This window comes from Kryptolebias marmoratus, linkage group LG9 (genome assembly GCF_001649575.2).
Source record: "Kryptolebias marmoratus isolate JLee-2015 linkage group LG9, ASM164957v2, whole genome shotgun sequence".
NCBI lineage: Eukaryota > Metazoa > Chordata > Actinopteri > Cyprinodontiformes > Rivulidae > Kryptolebias > Kryptolebias marmoratus.
Genome location: NC_051438.1, coordinates 19,819,940 through 19,841,197, shown reverse-complemented (window position 1 = coordinate 19,841,197; position 21,258 = coordinate 19,819,940). Strand labels below are relative to the sequence as shown.

The 21,258-nt window shown below is 40.9% G+C and overlaps 1 protein-coding gene across 2 annotated transcripts in view; it reads left to right on the top strand.

The window, feature by feature from the left end:
* Window positions 1–21,258, top strand: part of macrod1 (mono-ADP ribosylhydrolase 1) — a 135,149-nt gene that overhangs the window by 84,275 nt on the left and 29,616 nt on the right. For both annotated transcript variants that reach the window (XM_017408370.3, XM_017408371.3), the window contains exon 5: window positions 7,381–7,497. In XM_017408370.3, coding sequence (XP_017263859.1) covers window positions 7,381–7,497 — 117 coding nt within the window. The remainder of the gene's footprint in view (window positions 1–7,380; window positions 7,498–21,258) is intronic.

Sequence of the window (21,258 nt, the reverse complement as noted above, 5' to 3'; positions counted from 1 at the left end):
CCCCCCCCCCCCCCCCATGTCACACATACTCACCAACTCAGCTCTGTGACTACTTCATACGTGTGACAGTAATGGATCAACTTGGATGGATCCCTCATTCAGCCTCAGTCGTTTTACACATCATATTGATGCCAAATGAAGAATTCTCAGGCCTGTCATGATAGTGTCATGTCAACCAGATAAATTCTTTAAACTACCATTTTTTCTTTTTTTAAATCTATTAGTAGACATCAAAAAGTCTTGCCACAAGTGTTGATTCAGTGGCTGCCTTGAGAATACCACCGTTTCAACCAAGCATCCCAAACTTGTTGTCATTAGAGAAAGACGAAAACCTTTTCAGACATGAAGGTTGGCTCCATCCCATCATACAATTGAAACAGAGCAAAATATAATATGATGTTAGATAGATGTGGGCAGAATACCATGTCCATGTTTCATTTCAATGTGTGAGCCTTCAGTTTTTTAAATTAAGTTAAAATGGCTCTTTGGAAGAAAAAAAATTGAAAAAAGTCGCCGGCCCCTGCTTATAGCCTGAAGATTTGTTTTGTTTGTTACCTTAGTGGCAGTGCTAAAGAAGGAAGGTACGACTATCTGTTCCAGGTGATGTGATAAAACGGCTTATAGTCAATAACAAAACTACACTTCGTTCAACGGCTTCCAATAAAGGAAAAGTCTGTACCAGTAAAACCTATTAGAATTAATTCGACCTTAAAAATCTGTGCAAAATGTCATGAAGATTTATCCAGCAGTTGCTGAGATATTACATTTAGTGTGCTGACCACCAGACATGTGATGAACACATTATTTATGCAGTCCGCAAGTGATGAACATCAGTTAAAAAGGAGCATTATGGTAAAAATCACACATCTCAAACAGAACATTTAAACAGGTCGAATAGTATGTGGCTTTCTGTTCTGTGTAAACAGTTCAGACCTGTCAGATCTTGAACACGCTTGATGTCAGTGGAGGCTTCGGGGAGGTTGGAGTCCGGTAACATCTTGGGCTTGTTATTGCATCCTTCAACCCGTTCCTGAGCTGTTTTGTGGCAGGTCATATTTTTTGCCAGGGTGGTTGCTGTCATTGGGGAGTGCCGTTTCCATGGAGACAGCATGCTTGGTCCACTGTTGTGTTTATGTAGGTGGAAACCGCCGGTGTCAAAGCTGCATCCACACGAATGCCAGGAACAAATACAGGGTTTTTTTATTTGTTTTTGTTTTGTTTTTAGCAGTACAAATCTTTTTTTAATAAATTACCAATGTTACTCATTTATTCTGTGTTATGTTGTATTTTGTGGCTGATCTGTGTTTAACTTCCAGCTACGTGTGACTTTGCAGAAACAAATGCACTGCAATTTTTCTCTTTTCTGTTAATTTCAGACAGTTAAATATTTGATGAGGAGAAATGGATTTTAATTTTGTCTTTGTGGCTTTTGCAGCAAGAGCAGATGGGCTTCATAGTTACTGTTCTGTAGAAGTAACTGATAATATTTATGCTCGCGGTCGCAGGCCGACCTTGAGCACTAATACACCTGCATATATTCCTGCAGTGAAAGAGCACGGCTGGTGCAGCTTTACTTCAAACACATCTTTCATTTGCACTCCCCTCCGCTCATGAATTCTCCCTTCATATTTCTGGCTGCACTGAAGTGACAGAACAGTGTCTCAATCAACTCAGTGGTGTGCTGAGCTCCTGCTGGGCTATTACACCAACTCCCACAGAGTCAGAAGTTACCACAGCCTGAAGAAGAAAAAAAAGCTAACGTGGTCTGTCCTCGGTGAATGCGGAGAGACGATAGCTTCTTTGCATTGGAGAGGTGGGAGTCGTGCAGAGGTTGATTGGCTGTATGAGTATTTATTAACTGTACTGAAGCATTTCAGGCTGTGTTCAGAGAGAGAGAGAGAGCACCATTCCTTCTCATCTCCATTTGACAAGAAGCAATCTAAGTTCAACGTAAGAACCTCAAAGCCTTTTCCAGCTAAATGCACACAGGCTGATTCACGTGAAAGCAAATATGGTGACTGTGGACTCAAAACGACCTCATTTGCAGCTAAATGGACAGGATGTGTTGGCCGCACTTTGCAGATGAAATTAAAAAATCATCAAGAGTGCTGCTGTAATGCCTGCACGTGTCCTACATGAGAGACTGACATGATGATCCCCATTGCAGAAATGATTTTATTTCAATTAAATACAGCAAACATAACTCCAGAATACCTCCCTGAAGATTAGACGGCGTCTCTTTGTGATCTTTATGCATTTTTTTATTATGATGTTGTTTCTCTCGTTGGTTGTTGGGCACTCTCATGTGATGTTGTTATTGACTCGCAAACAAGAAAAGTTGTTGAGTTGACTTCCAATCAGGGGTTTGCTGTCAATTCAATGGAGAAAAGTAAATCACGCTCTGGCTGCGACTTAAACCACAGAGAACCCTGTCAGTTTTCAACTTGAAACATACTGTGCGAACTTTTGATCCTCTCTGTCTCATCACAAGATCAATGTAGTGTGAGCAGAACTTCAGGAATCAACCAGCTGATCAACCAGATTTTCACCACGGGTGCTAAGAGGGAACTTACTAGATGTATTTTACATAAAACCATCTGGAAGGTTTTATAGAAACATTCTAACTATTCAAAGCAAAAATTGTAACATGTATAGAGGTATAGATATTGCATGCAGCATGATTAATTTTGTGGCATTAACTTTAACAAACAAAAGGAGCATTCCTTGAAGGAAAGCATATTGCCTACTAGGATGGATCCTAAATTTTTAAGCAAAGATCTTGTGCGCTCTGTTAGTGTTCAGCGTATGTGATGGAGATGCTGCTCAGCTACTACCACATGAAATTCCAGCTCATTAGCTATAGTTTTTAAGGTCAGTCAGCTGTGGCGCCCATCTTGAATTGGGTTGACTCCAAAAGTGAATCAGTTGTAGATGTAGAGTCAGTGATTACTGTCTCAGTTTCATAAAATCCTATCCAGTGGCTCATGGGATATTTTGCTAACACAGACAAATATACACCCACCTTTCTTGGCCGCAGGTGATGAAAAGGGAAGCAAACATAAATCTGGGTTTTGTATCTACACAGAAACAGTTTTACATTAAGGTTTATGTATCAGTTTGTAATTAGTATTGATGTTTGGGAATATCTGTACATTATTTCATGAAAGAAAACTACAGACAGAAACTTTTGGAGGCTAAGTGTTAGGACATTTCCTGAGAGGACCCACAGACTGTGAAGGTGAAAGATTTTAGACGCTGGTGTACATCAGGCCCACGTTTAGTTTATGCCCCTAATCACCTTTTTATTAGCATCTGCAAAGCTAAACCCAAGAAAGAGACAAGAACAGTCGTTGCAGTTTTTTGAGGTAAAGCCATTCCATTTAATATCTTCCTTTATGAAAGAGTAGTGTTTTATAATACCACCGCTGTAAGTTTTATCGGTGAGTGAGCTTTTTTCTTTTTCCATCCTTTTTACTGAAGTCTTTCTACCCACAACAATGGCTGTTTGAATAATTTCTTCATTTCCACAACTGAAGGGTTTCCAAACACAGATAGTCTGGAGAATATTCAGATAGTGTCAGTGATCTCCTTTACATGGTCATGAACTTGTTTCTGTGCAGCCTTGCACCGCAGGGCATTGTCAAGACAGCGTGGAGAAATGAACCCTGTGTGTTCTGACATTTCCAACAGTCTGCTTCAAGCGCCACCAGCCTGTGAAGAGGAGCCATCTTTGTTGACTGTCGCCACAAATAAAATCTGCTTGAATTTCATGAAAAAAAAATGAAAAATTACATGGCTCGGGGCCTGGAGAAGGGAGAATTCTCTCATGATTTTGATCTTGTGGATGTCACGAAACATTACAGAGGACTGTAGAAAACCTGTGTGAGATGTTTTAGACCCAGTGAAACCCCGTCATTATCTCGGTGTAGGCCAATCACCTCGGCACCAAAGTGGCTAATCAGGCTCCAGAACAGCCCTCTGGCTCTGATGTAAGGGAACTGATTCATCAAGCTGCACAAATAATGCAAAAATACGATTATGTGACCATGCAGGTATCAGTAATTTTTATAGCCTTACAAAATGCCATTAAGGCTAATTAGCTGCCCTACCTACAGAGTTTTCTGTAGTGGAATGAGTGTTACTTAAGTCAAATCTTATTTCCAAACGTTAACGACTCCTACCCTTTGGCCCTCAATTTGACGTTGCAAGGGTTCGCGGTTAAAATAATTCACTATGAAATGGGACACCGCTTCACAAAGGCAATATGCCTTCAGTTGTCACAAATATGCTTTTAAATAAACAGACATGTTGTCATTATGTTCTTATACGGTGTGCAGTTATCTTTCTTGCACAACTTTATTTTTTGTTTGTTAAAAAAGATAATCAGACTACATCAAAATAAATGTAATGTTTATTGTGACAAGACAATGTTTTTATTGAGAAATGCGATGCTGTCTATACCATTTTCTTTTTAATCTTGTTGGGGATAATCAAGAATATCAAACAAAATACACTGGGATTCAGCCTTAAACTCAATGTGCATTCATGCATGTGTGGTACTTTGTTGTGTATTCTTGTGGCAGGCTTCAGCTACACACCCAACCATGTTGCTCTGTTGCAGACTAAGAGCTGAGCAGTAATCGGGTTGAAAACTCGTAGCTCAATATACAGTCCAATCACGCAAGACTGAGGACCAGTTTGGACTTGTGTGGACATACTGTATGTGTCCACAGGAGCCATTGTCAAACTTGACGCATGAAACAGAAGTCTGCCTACTTTCCATTTCTTTTTTTTTTTTTTTATTTAAAACTCTTGACTCAGTTTTTCTTGCATGTTGCCGTATCTCCCTCCAGAGTATTTTATTACATCTGCTGCTCTCCCTTCTCCTCTCTTCATCTCTCCCTCTTCTTGCACTTTTTGTTCTGTCTCAGAGTTCTGGGTGCGCAGCGGTTCGCCTTAGGAAATTACACACTTCACTCACACGCAGAAACACAAAGCACAGCCTGAGCAGAAACGCATAAGCCTCGACGTGCAGTATTTCACCCATCTGAGCTTGTTTTGGTGGACCCCGAGGAGGTAGCCAGTGTTCAGAGCTCTCCTGTCACGCCCTCGCACTTGTGCCTCGCTCACAGAGCAGCCCAGTTTGACATGGCACAGCATGACATGGCACACCACAGCTCGGCGCTGCATGCAATATGCCAACTTAACACAATAACGTTCAGATAACATCAGACCCCTGCCTGGAGCTCCTCTCACACCGCTGTAACAGCTGGTCTGTATACAGTCAGACAGAGATGAGAATCACGGGCCGACATGCTGAGCTGCGACATATGGACGGGTGTTATGCTACTATTTTCACCAAGTGCTGACGAGTCTCACGGTGCTGTGACAAACCCCACTCCTGACACATGTGTTTTATTCGGAGCTAATTATAAAATTTTACACCAGCCTCCAACATTAGATCTTTCAACACAAAAGCAGAGCTTCGATCTTTCTTCAAAACAGAAGCTGCTGGTGGTTAAATTTTACATCTTGATGCAAAAAATGTGGCAGTATAAAACATGATAATCATAAATTCAGCCTGATCTTTAAGGGCTGACCACACGAGAACGCTTCATGTAAAAACACAAAAGATTTTTAATTGTTTTGGCTCTGCGTCTGCACCAAAACAGCACTTTAGGATACACATATATTATAAGGATGGAAGCCATATGTGCGTAATCCACGCCTCGTTTCCTGTTTTTAGTGTATTTTTGTGGCAGCTTTACAACTCTTTCTAGGAATGATGTCGTGATTAGAAGGATATATTTAAAGAGGAAAATATAAATATTGTTTTGGAAACCCTTCAAAGTATTAACTAATCTTTGTGTTTACATTTTGAAATATAATCTCTGCATTTGATCATTAGTTTTGAAGCATCATTGGGTTAGTTTTGCATTATTACCACCCACCACCATTTTAGACGGGTAATCATGTAGTTGCCTGTTTTTGTGTTGAAAGGAAAAATCTATCCTAGTGCAGCTGTTAGACATCTAAAATGGAAAAAACATCTAACAATATCTTGTTGCTTTTTTCACTATGCAAGCTCTTCAATTCAAACTACTAAAATCTTTAAGTTCAAACTGTGTAACATGAAATGCATCTTTAAAGTGTAACATTTTGTACTAAAAGTATTTAGAAACTTGATTGTTTTGCATTTGCCTTCATTGCTTTTTTACTACAAAATGAGTTGTTATTTTTGTTTAAATGCTAAGAAATTAGTCATTTGGTCACTTTGGTTTTTAATCACGCTTGATGTTTTTAACCAAACAAGAACATCTCTTTATTTTAGCACCTCAAAACAAAGAAAAATGTTATTCTATAGATGATTATTATCTATATTGCAAACTTAGACATTGTAGGTTTTAAATGTTTTTGATTTTTTTTTTTTTTTTTTTGTTGTGGGGGGGGGGGGGGGGGGGGTTCCTTTGTGCTCTACTGGCCAATGAAGAAAAAAAAAACAAAAACCTTGGTGAGCCACAATTTTCCTCTGTGCTCAAGGACTTCATTTCCAGTTTCTTTCATCCCTCAATTTCCTTTCATTTCTCCTCTGCCAAGGGCACAAAAACACCCCCAAACACTTTACAGGTTCCTCATTATGTTGATTTAGAAAAACATTGCGTACTAGGATTACAAAAACATGGCATTTACAATTTAGCAGACATAATTGACCATGAGCCAGCCACAATACATATATGTTAAAGAGAAGTTTAATGAAACAAAACTGTTTTAATGACATTATTTTCATTTATAGCTGAAATCATATTAGATGCTGTTTTCTTTGGTTCATAATGGGGAGAATATTATTTATAAAGCTGTTGAGAACATGACTCTTTAGAGGCAAGTTTGATTGGAAAGAGAGAAAAATTTACCTGAAAAACCTGTAAAGTTGTTTTTGCTGCATCATTGCCCTCCTGAACATCAACACAGCCTGTCTTTAGATGTGGTGCAGCTCAAAGGTAGTTCCACTTTTCTGAATATTATGTAGATTTATGTAAATTTAATTATTAATGATCAATTGACCAAAAAGTCAAATCAGCTGAGTGTTTAATAGGACATTAAATCATGTAATTAACTGAGGCAGCGCCCCTGGAATCCATTCAATAGCCTAACGCGGCGAGGCAGATGCTTTGACTTAAGTAGCAACTTGCAGACGACAGAAAAGCTTGGCCGTTCAAACAAATGCCAACATTATCCTGGTCCATTTACCGCTAAAGCTCTGACTCCAGTAAATGTGTCTGCTGGACTTGAAACAACATCTCAGGCCCTGTAAGCAGTGAGATTTCAGGGGATTCGGATAAGTAGGGCAACTCCCTAAATCTCCTGTCGTCTCTGTTCCAGTGGACGGAGCCATCCACCGTGCGGCGGGACCCCTGCTCAAAAAGGAGTGCGCTTCCCTCCACGGCTGCGAGACGGGAGAGGCCAAGATCACCTGGGGCTACGGCCTCCCGGCAAAGTGTGAGTGTAAAGTGTGACGGTGTTCGTGTAACTCTCCGCAACTCGAGCGAGGCTGCCGGCCTGCCTCCAGGTGTGAATGTGTGGGAGCAGCTGACAATGATGTAGGGTGTTGCATAAAAAAAAGGAGCATTCTGCACTGTTATAAAAAAAAGGGTTAAACAAAGATTTTTTTAAATGCAGAATTAAACATATTTTTTCTGTGTAAAGACGAAAACTCTTTATTCATTTTCAAGAAATTTTACTCAGCCTAAAGCGATAATTGGTATCTTTTTGAAGGTTCTGAGGAAAGGATATGAATATCTTACCTGCTGTAGGTAGCTTTTTGACGGGCTAAAGGCTAGTCAGAACAGAGCCAAGACCAAAGAGGAGTGCTCCAATCTCAAATGTGTCAGAGAAGCTTATGAAAAAAAGCTATTTTCAAATTGCTGTCAATTTTACATTAAATGGTTATTTTCATTGAATTCTGTGGTTATTATCAACATAAACTTCAGAAGCAGAGGCAGACTGTCATACGTCTGATGGAGCCTGGGGCACATCCGGCAGAAATATAACATTTCTGCTGGAATAACTGTGTAATTTGAAACTGATGGCAGTGTAAAGATTCATTAAATGGCATGAATCACAATTACATTTTGGAGATTGAAGCCGTTTTAAGATGGCAGCGGTTCACTTTGCTCTTGGCCCCACTCGGATTAGCCATTAGCTCATCAATCCGGTCAGAATTCAACTCGATTTCTCCAAACGGAGGGTGTTAAAAGACGAATACTTCACAGCCTCTTCTACAGAACCCCACTTCAGATGATCTGAACTATCCCTTTAATGTGCTGAAGTAGATCATTTTCCCCTTTTCAGCACCAGAAGAACTTCTGTGTCTACAATAATGACATTCCATGCCTTTCATTTATAGCAAAGTAAATGCCACCCAATTATTAAGTGACACTCTACTGCGGCAAATATAAAACTCTGAATCTGAAGAGTCAACATGATAACATTTTCCTGGTGTTTCAAGAAAAAAGATGGGGTTTTTTTGTCTTATTTGAACAGAAGAAAAACCTCTGTTTTGTATCAAGTGGAATACCAAACACTACTATATAATTATATTAAGTCTCTTAATTTCTCTACTCTTTGTAGACAAGTCAAAATCTCTGTTTTTATTATATATTGTTTACCTCTAAAACTGAAAAGCTGTATCACAATATTTGGATTTTCCTCCGCAAAATGATTTTTTTCATCAGTTTAATTACCAAAATATCCAGTTTAGTCAACAAAACATTCTTATCACAATTTAAAGTAACATTTGCTCAATCAGCAGTCCAATATATATGAAATTTAGAATAATTTAAACATGGAAAAATAATTACCACAGCTGAATATCTACTCGGGGGAAACAATGCATTAAACTAGAGTACCAGCTTCCAATCCTAAACTTTGTGTACCTGTAACATCTGACATCATTATTTGTTTAATTTTGAAGGATAAATTTATTTTGCTCTATTTGTGAGAGTCTGTTAACATGCACTCGGACTAGACTCTCTGGAAGTTAGCTTTTCTATATTTTTTATCACAGTTAATAAACTTAAATGCAACTAAAAGCAAAAATAACCACATCAAATTAGAGAACTAATTCTGCACAATCAGACCAATAAAGGAGCTCCTAAAGCTGCTGTGTTTCACAGACTCCTATTCCAGATTGGTGTAAATATTTGATGCTGAACACATAAAATGGAAATAGCCTAAGAGAATAGCGGTGTCCGTATATCATGTTCAGTTAAATTAAGTCTTTTTTTTTTTATTTTTATTTTTTTGGCTCAATAAGAAGAAGTGGGCCACACCAATAAACACCGATGAATAATTCAGCCAATCAAGTAAAGATCCTGGAAGTTTAAACAAGTCAAAAAGTGACTTTATCATTTATTGTATGTGAGACTAGTGGGCTTTTTCATCAAGATTTTTGCCAAGACAAACATTTTATTTTTTGAAGTTTGTGCTCTGTAAAAGTAATTGTTGGATCTCAGCTCCTCCTCAGTTCAGGTGCTGAAGTTGAGACATATGCAGGTGATAATGAACCATAACAGGAGAAGTTTCTTACTTTAATTTCCTTTTTGGGGGCAATAGCAGACTTGGACGTGCCTTTGTTGGCTGTCCCTCATCTTTACAGCTTCCTTCAAGAGTTCGCATCAGTGGTTGGATGCTTATCATCTCAAAGCTTGATGGGAAAAAAAAACCCCAGACATTGATGAAGATATCAATCACTGTCAGACTCTGAAACACCAGGATTATCTTTCTTAATTAGATACTTAAAGCAGAACTCCACTGATTTTCATCTCAGACTTCAAAGTGTCTTCACAGCTTTAGGGGGACGTTACTGACTATGTAAAGAAAGTTCAATAAAACCATTTATGGCTTCAGAAAAGAGCTGCACCAAATCTGATAAAATTGCCTCAAGTAATGACATCACTTGAGTCAGCAATAGACGCAGCAGAGAAAAGAAAAAAAAAAAAAACTGGGCGTGGGATTGTAAAGAATGATGGCACTAATACGTTTTGCAATAATGCTGGAGCCAAGTTTTGTATATTATTATGGCCACCCAGGTGTGTGTGTGTGTGTGTGTGTGTGTGTGGGAGTGTCTGTATGTGTGTTTGTAAGATACAGATTAAAGCAACACTGAAACTGTGTAATATCAGCTTCTGGTTCCATGGAGAGTTTAAATTCACAGTAGCAGAGAGGAGAGGGAAGAAAAAAACACGAGCTGATAAAGGCGAGCTCAAGGCAGAATGGAGAACACAGAAAGGATAGATAAGAAGGGAGTATGAGAGTGGAAAAAAAAGGAAAAAGAAAAAGAAACGCAGCAGCGTGGGGGAGAGGAGAGATGAGAGGGAAGCTGAAGACAGGAGGGAATTAGGAGGAGATGAGTTCTTACACTTTCTGTTCTCCTTTGTTGGTTTACTTGTTTAACTTTGAGAGTCTTAGCTGCCGTTTTTGTGTCTGAGACTTGATGCCGCTGCTTATGATTGTGTGCGTTTGCATCCTTCGCTCGGTCTGGAGCTTTGAATGTGCACGTTGTATGCAATATGAAGCGCAGTGTATCAGTGAAGCGGCTTGTCAGGTTCTATCACTCTGTTACCTGTAACTCTGTCAGCATGAGATCCGAATGACTGACAGCTTTCTGACTCACTTACTGGCTGTGTGTGGGTGGGTGGGTGTGTGTGTGTGTCTGCATGAGCCTCGATGCATTCATGTGTGGATGGCCATTACCCAGCATGCGGTACGAAGACTGTTTTTTTCACTCCAGACAAAATATTAAGTCCCAAGAATAATTCAACATCCGTCTGCTTCAGTGCTTAAACTCTCACAACGGGGCTTGATTACCTCTCGGCAGGAGGGGAAGAGAGGAAAGACAGCAACAAGAGAGGCAGGATAACAAAGCAAGCAGAAAACTCAACTGAAGGCAGAGCGGCGCCGTGGAAAAGGGCGAGAAATGAAATGAAACTCGACAGGAGAGAGGTGGAGAGGTGGAGAGGCGGGACTAATCTCAAGGCCAGCACTTTGATCTTGATTTGTGCAGGCTTGCCACCAGATGTAGGATCTCAAGAGCATCTGACTCACAAGTTGCCAAATGGTCCGGAGGACCTGCTTGTCAGCCCTCCACACAGACAGTCCGTCGAAGATCCAACAGCCATTTAGCCAGCAGCATCCCAGTATCGTAACCTAGCAACACCCAGCGTGCGTGGTGCACTGCTGCAGCTGTTTAGCAGGATGCTTATAAATGACAGCTGAAAAATTTCAACCAGGTCCTGCCTGAAATTACATATCACACAGTTAAACTGTCAGCTGTCAACTTTGGGGCGTCTGAGCCGCAGTTATTAGGATGACTTCATTCAGGTGGGAACAGTTTGAGTATACTGCTCACTTGTCAGCTTAAATGGATGCCATAAAATGCTTGTGTGTACATAAAAACTAGTGTGTTTTGCCGTTGCTAGAGAAGGGAGCGCTGGCCCAGGTGTTGTCCAGACAACCAGGTGCTCTGGAGCTCACCTGTGTACCGATAAGCCTCTAACCCCAGCTGGCCCTGCTCCCCTGTCAAACACACTGAGACGCAACGCTGGGGAGGAAAGATGCAGGAACCGGGGTCCAGAGAGACTCAAAGAGGACAACAAGAGGCCAGAACCATAAACGTTGCTAACTTTTAGTGAAAGCACCCCTGTACTGAGCTACTAATGCTAACGCAGAAGCATCCCAGCAGCACAACTCATTAAAGTCTTCTTTACATTTTTATCTAAAATGACAGCTCCAGCTGTCACAATATCTTGTTTTGGCTTTATATACCAGTGGGAGCAAAATGTAAAAATCCCAATTGGAGTTCTGTGAACTGTAAATTTTTTACCTGCTGTAGATAGCTCTTTGAACGGACTCATTTTGGAGAGTTTAATTCTCCCCGGATTAACAAGCAAACATCAAGTCTGAGTGGGACCAAGACCAAAGTGGACTGCTCCTGTCAAAAAAAACCCCACCAATCTCATAAATGTGATAGCAGGTCATGCAATTGCTATTTTATGAAACATTGTACAAATAGTGGTAGCAGCTAGCAGTAGCACTTTTGAATCAGGTTTTGAGATATTTCTGCTTCAATGACTGTCATGTAAAACTGACAGATATTTAAAGGTTTACAAATTAGTAATATCTTGGGGCGGCAGTGGCTCAGAAGGTAGGGGTTCATCCTGTAACTGGTGGGTTGCCGGTTCAAACCCTAGCTCCGTCCGTCTAAGCCAGGGGTGTCAAACTCCAGGCCTCGAGGGCCACTGTCCTGGGAGTTTTAGATTTTTCTGCTCCAACACACCTGATTCAAATGGTTTAATTACCTCCTCACCAAATCATCAAGTTCTCCACGAGCATGGCAACAAGTCATCCATTTAAACCAGGTGTTTTAAAGCAAGAACACGTCTAAAACGTGCAGGAGAGCAACCCCCGAGGAATGGAGTTTGACACCCCTGGTCTAAGCCATTGTCCTTGGGTAAGACACTTCACCTGCCTTGCCTTCTTGTGGTGGTCAGAGGGCCTGGTGGTGCAGATGTAATGGCAGCCATCGGGCTGGATAAATGGGTGAATGACTGATTGTAGTGTGAGGAGCTTTGGAGTCCTTGGATTAGATAAAGCGCTATGCAAGTGCAGACCATTTACCATTTAAAATAGTATATCATGAACTGCTGAGAAATACAATAGTTGTTTTAAGACTGCAACAGTCAGCTTTGCTCTTCATCCCACTTGGACAAGTCCAGGTGTTCAATCCTGGTCCTTGAGGGCCACTATCCTGCTAGTTTTAGCTGCTTCTCTTCTCTTCAGCAGGCTTTTTAAAAAGCTATCTGCAACTTCAAAATATCAGAGATATCACTTTGTGTTATTTGGCATTTATAAGCTCACCTGTAAAACTTTTCAAACTAGGGCATAAAAAACATTTTCATAACAATGACTTAGTTGTGATGATGAATCTAAACATATTCTTCATCTTCATGTCAATAAACTTCAATCCAATAGAACAAGCACATGTTTTTAAATCAAAGCATCGCCAGGCTGCATTTTTTATTTAATCACACATTGGAAACCTGTTGAAAGGTGTAAAATTCTGACTAGGTGATGTAAAAAAAATAAAAATAACTCCTGAGGACTACAATGTCAAAGCAGAACAGGAAGAAAACAGACCTGGAGGCGAAGCCTAATCTGTACATCTTAAATTCTAATTTCCGGTAGCGCATGCAGTCTGGTCCTAAAACAACAGACATCTTAGAAGAGGGCATAATCAATCAAAAAGTCAAAAAATAAATCTGATAATTCAGGTTAAAAACAAATATTTGACTTAATATCTTTGAAGCAATTCTTACTGCAGACACTCATACATGTTTTAGGTGAACTCAGTTTCTGTGCCCAGTCCACGTCTGCCTCGTTGTACTTACACTCCACGATGTTGTTGTTTCCCAGATCTCTGCAGCTACTCTGGTGAGCACCATGTTGCCACACACGGTTCAACAAATCACCCACATATTTCTCTGAGAAAAGTTCAAGTGCTGCGAACCTCCAGGAACTGGACCGCTTGGGTATCGGCACAGGAACGAGCTGAAAACTCAACGCTCTCTGATGCCACCTTCACAGTTGTTAGCAGGTTTTAGTGGTTGCTTATTTAATCTTCCGGCAGGTGCAAAGCAACATTAGCATTCATGTGAAGTTGCGAAGAGTTTAAAACCAACGTTCGATTGCTTTGCTCTGTCTTTAGGCTACAAATACTGCAGATAGAAATGTCTGTCTATAAACGTGTGAAGTGCTTCATAGAGCACATCAGTTAATCCGTACCTGTCTTTCTGCCACTTGGTGCGGAGCAGCTGGTGTGCTCTGCTCTGGGATTTTGCAAACAAAAAAAAAAAAAAAACGCTTCCTGCTGCTGCGGCTGAAAATTGATTTAAGTGTTAAGAATCAACCAAAATGATAAAGACTGAAATCCCAGTAGTGAGCTGAAAGATATTGAACAATCTGAGTAGATAGAGGAACTGCAGTCACTACTCTTTTTGGGTTCATCACTCAAGCGATGCATTTTGCACAAAGATTTTCATTTGGTAGTTTAAATATTAGCAGTGACAACAGGCCAGAGGTATGCTGAAAATGATCTGCTGAGGACGGTTATTGTAACCAATAAACAAGGACCCGGCAGACTGCATTTTCATGTCGCTTTTTGTGCTTCAGTGCAGCTCATACTCAGGTGGCGTTTTGTCAGCCCCTCACATCTGTTTCTTCGTCTCCTTGTGCTTATAGATTCTGCGGGTTTAATACAGCTGAATTCCCAGCAACGCATTCTCATTTATGCATTTTTCTGTTCCTGTTGTCAGACAACATAATGAGTATAAAACGGCACAAATGTGGCCCATTAAGACTGTGTTGTTAACCAACCATCACTTGAGAGCCCTTTTCTACCTTCTGCTCTGCACTGTTTGATTTTACAACCACCCAGACGCACTGACAAAATCACCAGCGACAAAATTAAGAACAACAGCTGTGGTTTGATTTAGGCTTTATTTAAGTGTAAAATTACCACTTAGAAGGAGTTAGAACCCAAGCGGTTTCTCTTTCAGTTCAGTCTTAGCTGCCCTGCTGATAACTGAATGTGCTGTTCCTTTCTGTTCTCATAGGCAGCTGTTCTCTGTCATTCAGAAGTGTTTTTAAATCAGCCATTTTTCTTTTTGCATTCAAACTGCTGGTAGGAGCACCTGCTTGCAGACCAGAGCTGAAATAAAATGGCTTTTTCTTTCTTCATTCACATATAGCCTGGCAGTTTGTTTTTCTGTGCCAACAGTTGCATTAACTGACCAATTGATTTATACATTTAGGTTTGTGGGGACTTGACTTCCAGAGTGCTGCTTATTTTCTGCAGTACGGAGACAAAAAAGGACACTTTTAGCATGTGAGCACCCTCAGTGAGCTCCTTGAGAAGGCATTGTGCACGAGAGCAGCTTGCTTACATTTAAAGCTTCAAACGCTAAAACATCCTGTTTGGGAACCAGGAGCATTAATCAACATAATTAAATCATTTGTTGATTATTCAAATTAGTTCAAATTTTGTTTATATAGTGCCAATTCACAACAAAAGTCATCTCAGAGCACTAAGAAACTAGAAAGAAATCATGTCCAGTTCAGTTCAAAACATCCAGATTCAATTTAGTCCGACTATAACGCATTACAATCACTTTAAGTACATTACAAAAGGCCAGTTAGTAAAAAAGCTGTCTAAGAAAACCAGCAAATTATGTGGTGTCTTCACTGTGGCACAATGAGCAGCATGGAGGCGGAAAAGAACGACTCATTTTCAACAGGAAGAAACCTCCAGCAGAACCAGACTCAGGATGGTCGGCCATCTGCTTTGACCACAAGACCATTGATTTTTTTTTTTTTTTTTTTAAAAAGCACTCAGGATGTGGGGCGGTATTTTCCACCTACTCCCCCTGCTCAGAATCATGGTGTTTTTGGACATCAAATAACCAAATACAACTAAAGGTATTAGAAAAACTTGAATTTGAAAATACGGTAAAAAGGTGAAAAACGTTATCTATCTATTAATCCATTTTCTTTTACCTGCTTCTCCTTTCTGGGTCACAGGGAGCTGGTACTCATTCTCCAGCCTTCACTGTGTGAGAGGCGGGGGACACCCTGGACAGGTCACAAGTCCATCACAGGGACACATGGAGACAAGCAACCATTCACACTCTCACTCAGACCTAGGGAGGATTTTAGAGTTACCAATGAACCTAACATGCATGTTTTTGGTCTGTGGGAGGAAACCAGAGTACACCTATGTGGAGGGAGAACATGCAAACTCCACCCAGAAAGGCCCAAAGTCGGGAAGCGAACCTGCAACAGTCCTGCTGGGAGGCGACAGCTCTAACCACTGTGCCACTGTCCTACCCTGAAAAGTATTCTCCGACGGGTATTTTTTTTTTTTCAGTCAGGCAAACGTCCCATTTATTTACATGGACATAACTTATACTGCTGCCAGCCCACAGGGGGCACTCATGCTGTTTTGGATCCAACTTCTGCTTGATGTACATCCCTGTGTCTCGTTAATAATGTCTCTATGGGCAAGATGGAGCACTGCAACTCAACTTGAGGCGGTTATACTACATCAGCATACTACATCTCTCAAGCAAAGCTTTTAAAGCCGACGTTTCAACAAGTGCTGTTCAAGAGACACAAAGAAACGGACAACACTGAGGACTGTACACACAGAGGTCAGCAGATGAAACATACTTCATGTTCCCTGTCCTTCAAACTCAAAAGATCTCCACCATCTTTTCAGAACTGGCAGAAATCTGATAGACCAAGGTACACCCATCTGTTGTATGAAGAAGTCTGACCAGAAGTGGCTTTGTGAGAAAAGCCAGGGAAGACATAAAACCATTAAAACTGAGGTTCAGAATAATAGCAGCAGACCTTCTACACGGATGAGTCCTAAATTTAAGTATTTCTCTGTAGCAGAAGGAGCTTTGTTTGCTGAAGAGCTGATGAGAATGTTTGCAGTCAAGAGTGAAGCAAGGTGAGGGTTCCCTGCATGTTTGGGGCTCCATTTCCGCACAAAGCATGTAGTTTGGTCTGGACTATGTGTGTCTTTAGTGTTGGGAAATACAAGCAGATACTTATCAATCGTTCAGTACCATTTGGGAGGCATCTGATTGGCCCCAGGAGGACGCCACCAAACATACAGCTGGTTTCATTAGGAACTATTTCAGCTTAAAGATAAAGAATCCTGAAAGGATTGGTAAAGAGTCCTGATATCAGTGTCACTGAGTGTGTTTGGGATTAAGTGAAGAGACGGAACGGTTTCAGACGGAAGCATCTACAGAAGATTTGTGGTTTGTTCTCTAAGATGTTTGGAACAACCTGCCTCCTGCTGAGTTCCTTCAAGCACTGTCTGGGATTGCACCTTTAAGAGTTCCTGCTTAACTAAAATATTCTTTTGCTTTGATTTAATTGATTAAAATAAGCAATTACATGTTATATTTGTGAAGGCATTCTCACTTTGCAGCATGATATCCCCACTTGCCTAAAGGTTTTATACTGCACTGTACATCGGCCATTTTTTATGATTTTTAACTCCCAAAGATTTTCAGCATTTCAGCACATATTTCTTTATGTTGTCTCGTCTGCCAGACAGTAGTGTGTATTTTTGTAGTGTTCTTGTATTCAGGGGGGCCTTGGTAGAAGGTGAAATATGCTGTTTGGAGAAAGTGGGACTCACGCAGTTGGAGGTGAAGAAAAAGATGAAGCTGAAGAGGCTCAGAGTGCTGCAGGAGATGGAGAGAAGCACAAATCAAGAGAGATATCACTCTGTCAGAAACTGCCTGGTGTTCTCCACTCTCGTCCTTTCCTGCTTTTAGTCTCCCGGTCTCTTCCCTCAGTGACCAATTACTGCTAATTAAAGTTCTCCCCGCGGCTCTCCTGGACTCCTTCCTCGGCTACGAGACCTTCATCTCTTTACTTTTTCACCTGTCACCCCGTCACTTTCTCTCGTCTGTCTTTGAAGATGTAAGGGTTCTGTCTGTCGTGGACAACAACTTCTTCTTCCTAACCTTTTATATCTTTTCACATCCTCTTTGTTTCCCTCTTCCTCACTCCTAAATTTGGTTCTTCCACCCTCCTTATCTCGCAATAGCCGTCTTCCCATCTCCCCTCCTCTCCTCCTCCTCCCCATCTCCCCTCCTCTCCTCCTCCTCCCCATCTCACCTCCTCGTTGCTCCTCCAGTGTTCATCACCAGCAGTGAGGTTTCTTTAGCAGTGCCAAGAGACTTGACAAGACTCTCAGCTAAAGACTGTAGCACTCAGACTGTGATACCTCACTAGTTAGAATTTCTTTTTCCTCCGTTTCTTTTCGTTTCCTTTTTTTCTTTTTGACAAGGTTGTCGACATCTTTGCTTCTTCCTGCCACAGCGTCAGCAGTGCGATCCTTATGTGTTAAAAAGATTCATCAAAACTGCTGCTGCTGATGAGGAGGAGCGTTATGATGATGATCACAGCAGCAGCAGCCTTGGTGTTAATTCATTCAGTTAATTCATTTGCCTTGAAGGAGAAAAGGGGATAAAAAAAAAAACTCCAGAGTTGCTTGGCTCAGGGAAATAGAGTTGAAGAGTGGGAGTGAGAGCGAGTAAAGAACGTCTTTGCTGCTGTTCTCTGATGAAGAAAATTATGCCCGCCGCCTTTTGGCATCTGTATCTGGTTCCTCCCTTTCCCGTCCACTCTTGTCCTCCTATTTCAAATAACTGCCCTTCTGTCTTTTTTATAGAAAGGTGCAAAGAGATAGGGAGACTCTACAGGGGCCTCCAGAGGACCTGAGCCCTGCTTTTGTACTAAAACCAGGGCCTGGATTTAAGAGCTGTGTCCGCTTGGCTGAGCACAAACTGAGGCCAAGCTCACAAAGGACCTTTTTTTTTCCCTGCCTCCTGCTTTAAAAGGCAGATAAAGAAATGCAAGGAACAGATGGAGGTATGAGAAGAGAGGGAGGAGGAGATGGACCAATGGATGGTCTTTCAGCATGAAAAGCAGGAGCAGTGACTTGTGGCCTCCCAGGTAAGAATGGTGGGAGGCCACAAGGGGAGAGAAAGGAGAGAAGGAGAGTGACAATATGTAAGGGGAAAAAAAAAAGGTGGAAATGCAGACAAAAGTAAAAGCTGGTGTCACCGGATGGCACTCTGTCAAGTTCTCTTAAGGCTTATGCCAGATATGAGCGAGACGAGGCGCGCACACACACACACACACTCACGTACAAACACACGAGTCTCATGCTGCCTATGTAGAAGCTGAATTTGCAAGATGCATGCAAAATTTATTTAGCCTTTCTCTTACTCACTCTTTCCCATTTATGTTTACCTGTGTGTGCCCGTGTTCTTCTTATGCTTTTGAGCCAATTTAATATTGTTTTAATCAAGAACATACAGAATGTCAAGACTTTATTAAAACAAGAAAAGAAGCGCTTCGTTTCTTAAAAGCGCCTGTTACAAACAAGCTTTTGTGTTATAATTAGGTCAGACTGATTTGAGTGATGAAAGAAGCTTCTTAGCATCCTATTCTAATTGATCTGATAAGTGTTCGGGATTCTCGGGCGGAAAACAAGATAAAACCACAGAGGACAGAGCTCCTCTCAGCTTTCTACTTATAAGAAACAACGAACATCAAGGGAAGGACTGGTGCTAGCTTTTGATACTGCATGAATTAAATATTACACTTAAGTAAAGTATTTGTATTTCAGGATCCAACCAGCTTTACTTTGCTGGATTTATCTGAAGGTTTCAAGTTACTCTCCAGACAAATATTTTACACTAGAATTACTTTTATAAATGCGACACTGTGCTTTCTGAATTTGAATGAAACCCAAACTCGGATCTGCAACATAAAGATTTTGGTTAAATATGAATTTATAACTAACAAAAACAACAACAGACATTAAGTAATAAACAATGGTTTTATTGCACCTTAGTAGTGATGACTAGTTCTTGCTCTTAAAGTGCTTAAAAAGCTTTTTTCTGTGTGATCTCTTCACACAGGCTGCTCATCCTTCCTGATGTGCGTTAAATAACATGGATGAACTGGATTCTGTCACGTTTTCACCTGTTGAGCCTCATATTTCTTCCCCCTTCCCCTTATAACTAGTTTCCGGTGTAAAGTAATACTACGCGTTCAGGAAGTTCTGGTTTTAAGATCAGTCACAGTTTTGCTTTCAATCACAGTTTGCACTTTCCTGTCGGTTACTAACCACTTCAACACACAAAGTTTATTTTCGACAGGATCAGGAGAAAGTGAGACGCAGAAAAGTTGGTAAAAAGCTGCTCAGTTGTTGTTTGGGTTCTTGGACACCAGTTATTGGCCAAAACTGCTTTAAAAATTCTCCACTTTGGAAAGCATTTGTCCATATTCTTCTTTAGTTTTAACTAAAAACGCAGTATAAATGTTGTCTGCTTCTGTAAAACACCTGTCATTGTGTTGACAGGTTGTCTTTTCTTTTGTTGGCTTTTAATTGTGCACGACTACCTTTTTTTGTCATTGCTATGCTATTGCTCTTGATCATATGTTTATTTCTTCCTGTTTTAGAAGTACTTTCATAAATTTGTTCAACCTTGTTTGTTTTAGGTCTGTGTAACGTGGAGCACTTTGGTCAAGTGCTTTAGAGTTGATAAAATGCATCGCCTCCTCAGTAATAACAGCCATTTATCTATATTACTCTCTAATATTCATTTGCAGGCAGTGTTAAGTATTTTTACACATCATATGCTTTGTGTGTGTGTTTGTGTGTGTGTGTTCATGTGGTGACAATTAGGAGAAATTCTACCTTAACAGGGTGACAAAATGCGCCCGTTGCTTGTTGCTCTGCTCTAATGAAAGCTGCTGTTCGGTAAAGATGGAGGTGCAAGTCAGCATGAAGGAGCGGCTCTGTTTTCTCCTCCTCATTAATCAACAAACAGAGAGAAAACATTAACTACAGCCGTTTATTAAAAGCCGATCTGATGAGGTGTGTCACATTTGATTGGTCCACCTGGGTGTAGAAACTCCACGTTTCCTTTCCTGCAGACGTTTTATGCGCTCTGGTTAGACGCAAAGTTTTTGCTCTTTTAAATTGCTCCTGCAGGCTGCTCCTGAATCTGTAGCCGAGGCTTCTAGTCATGTAGAAACCCTTTCCAGGTGAATGTTACCCGCAGCAACATGAACGGTTATTTTTCTAATGATGGGGTTTGGACATGCTTTTTTGCAGTGCAGCCCGCAGTGTGTACATTTTAAATTGACAGGAGGAGGATTCGTACTCAGTTATCTGTTAAATAACAGCTCTGCGCACTCACATGTGGAGACTGTGTATGTTTTCAGCATATTGAATACATAACACACACACATTTACTGTCAGTCACACACACTTTGAGCAGACATTTAACAGTGCTCACTCACACACTCTCTCCTTCAAGCATAAATCCCTCACACATCCTAACATGCTCCGCTAGCTCCCCCCTTTTTCCAATCTCCCAACTCGGTCTGTGTTTCAGGGTAATGTGAGCCAGCAGCCATAACACTGGGATGTGGATGGGGAGGGGGGGGGATGTTGATGTATGGTGGAACTAAAGCAACCCCACCGATCGATAATGTAAACAGGAGCGAAGAGAGGCTGTAAATAAGGCCGACTCCTGACAGAACTGTCTACCTCAGGTGACGGAAGGAGAACGAAGGGGGGGGAGAGGAGGAGGAGTCTGG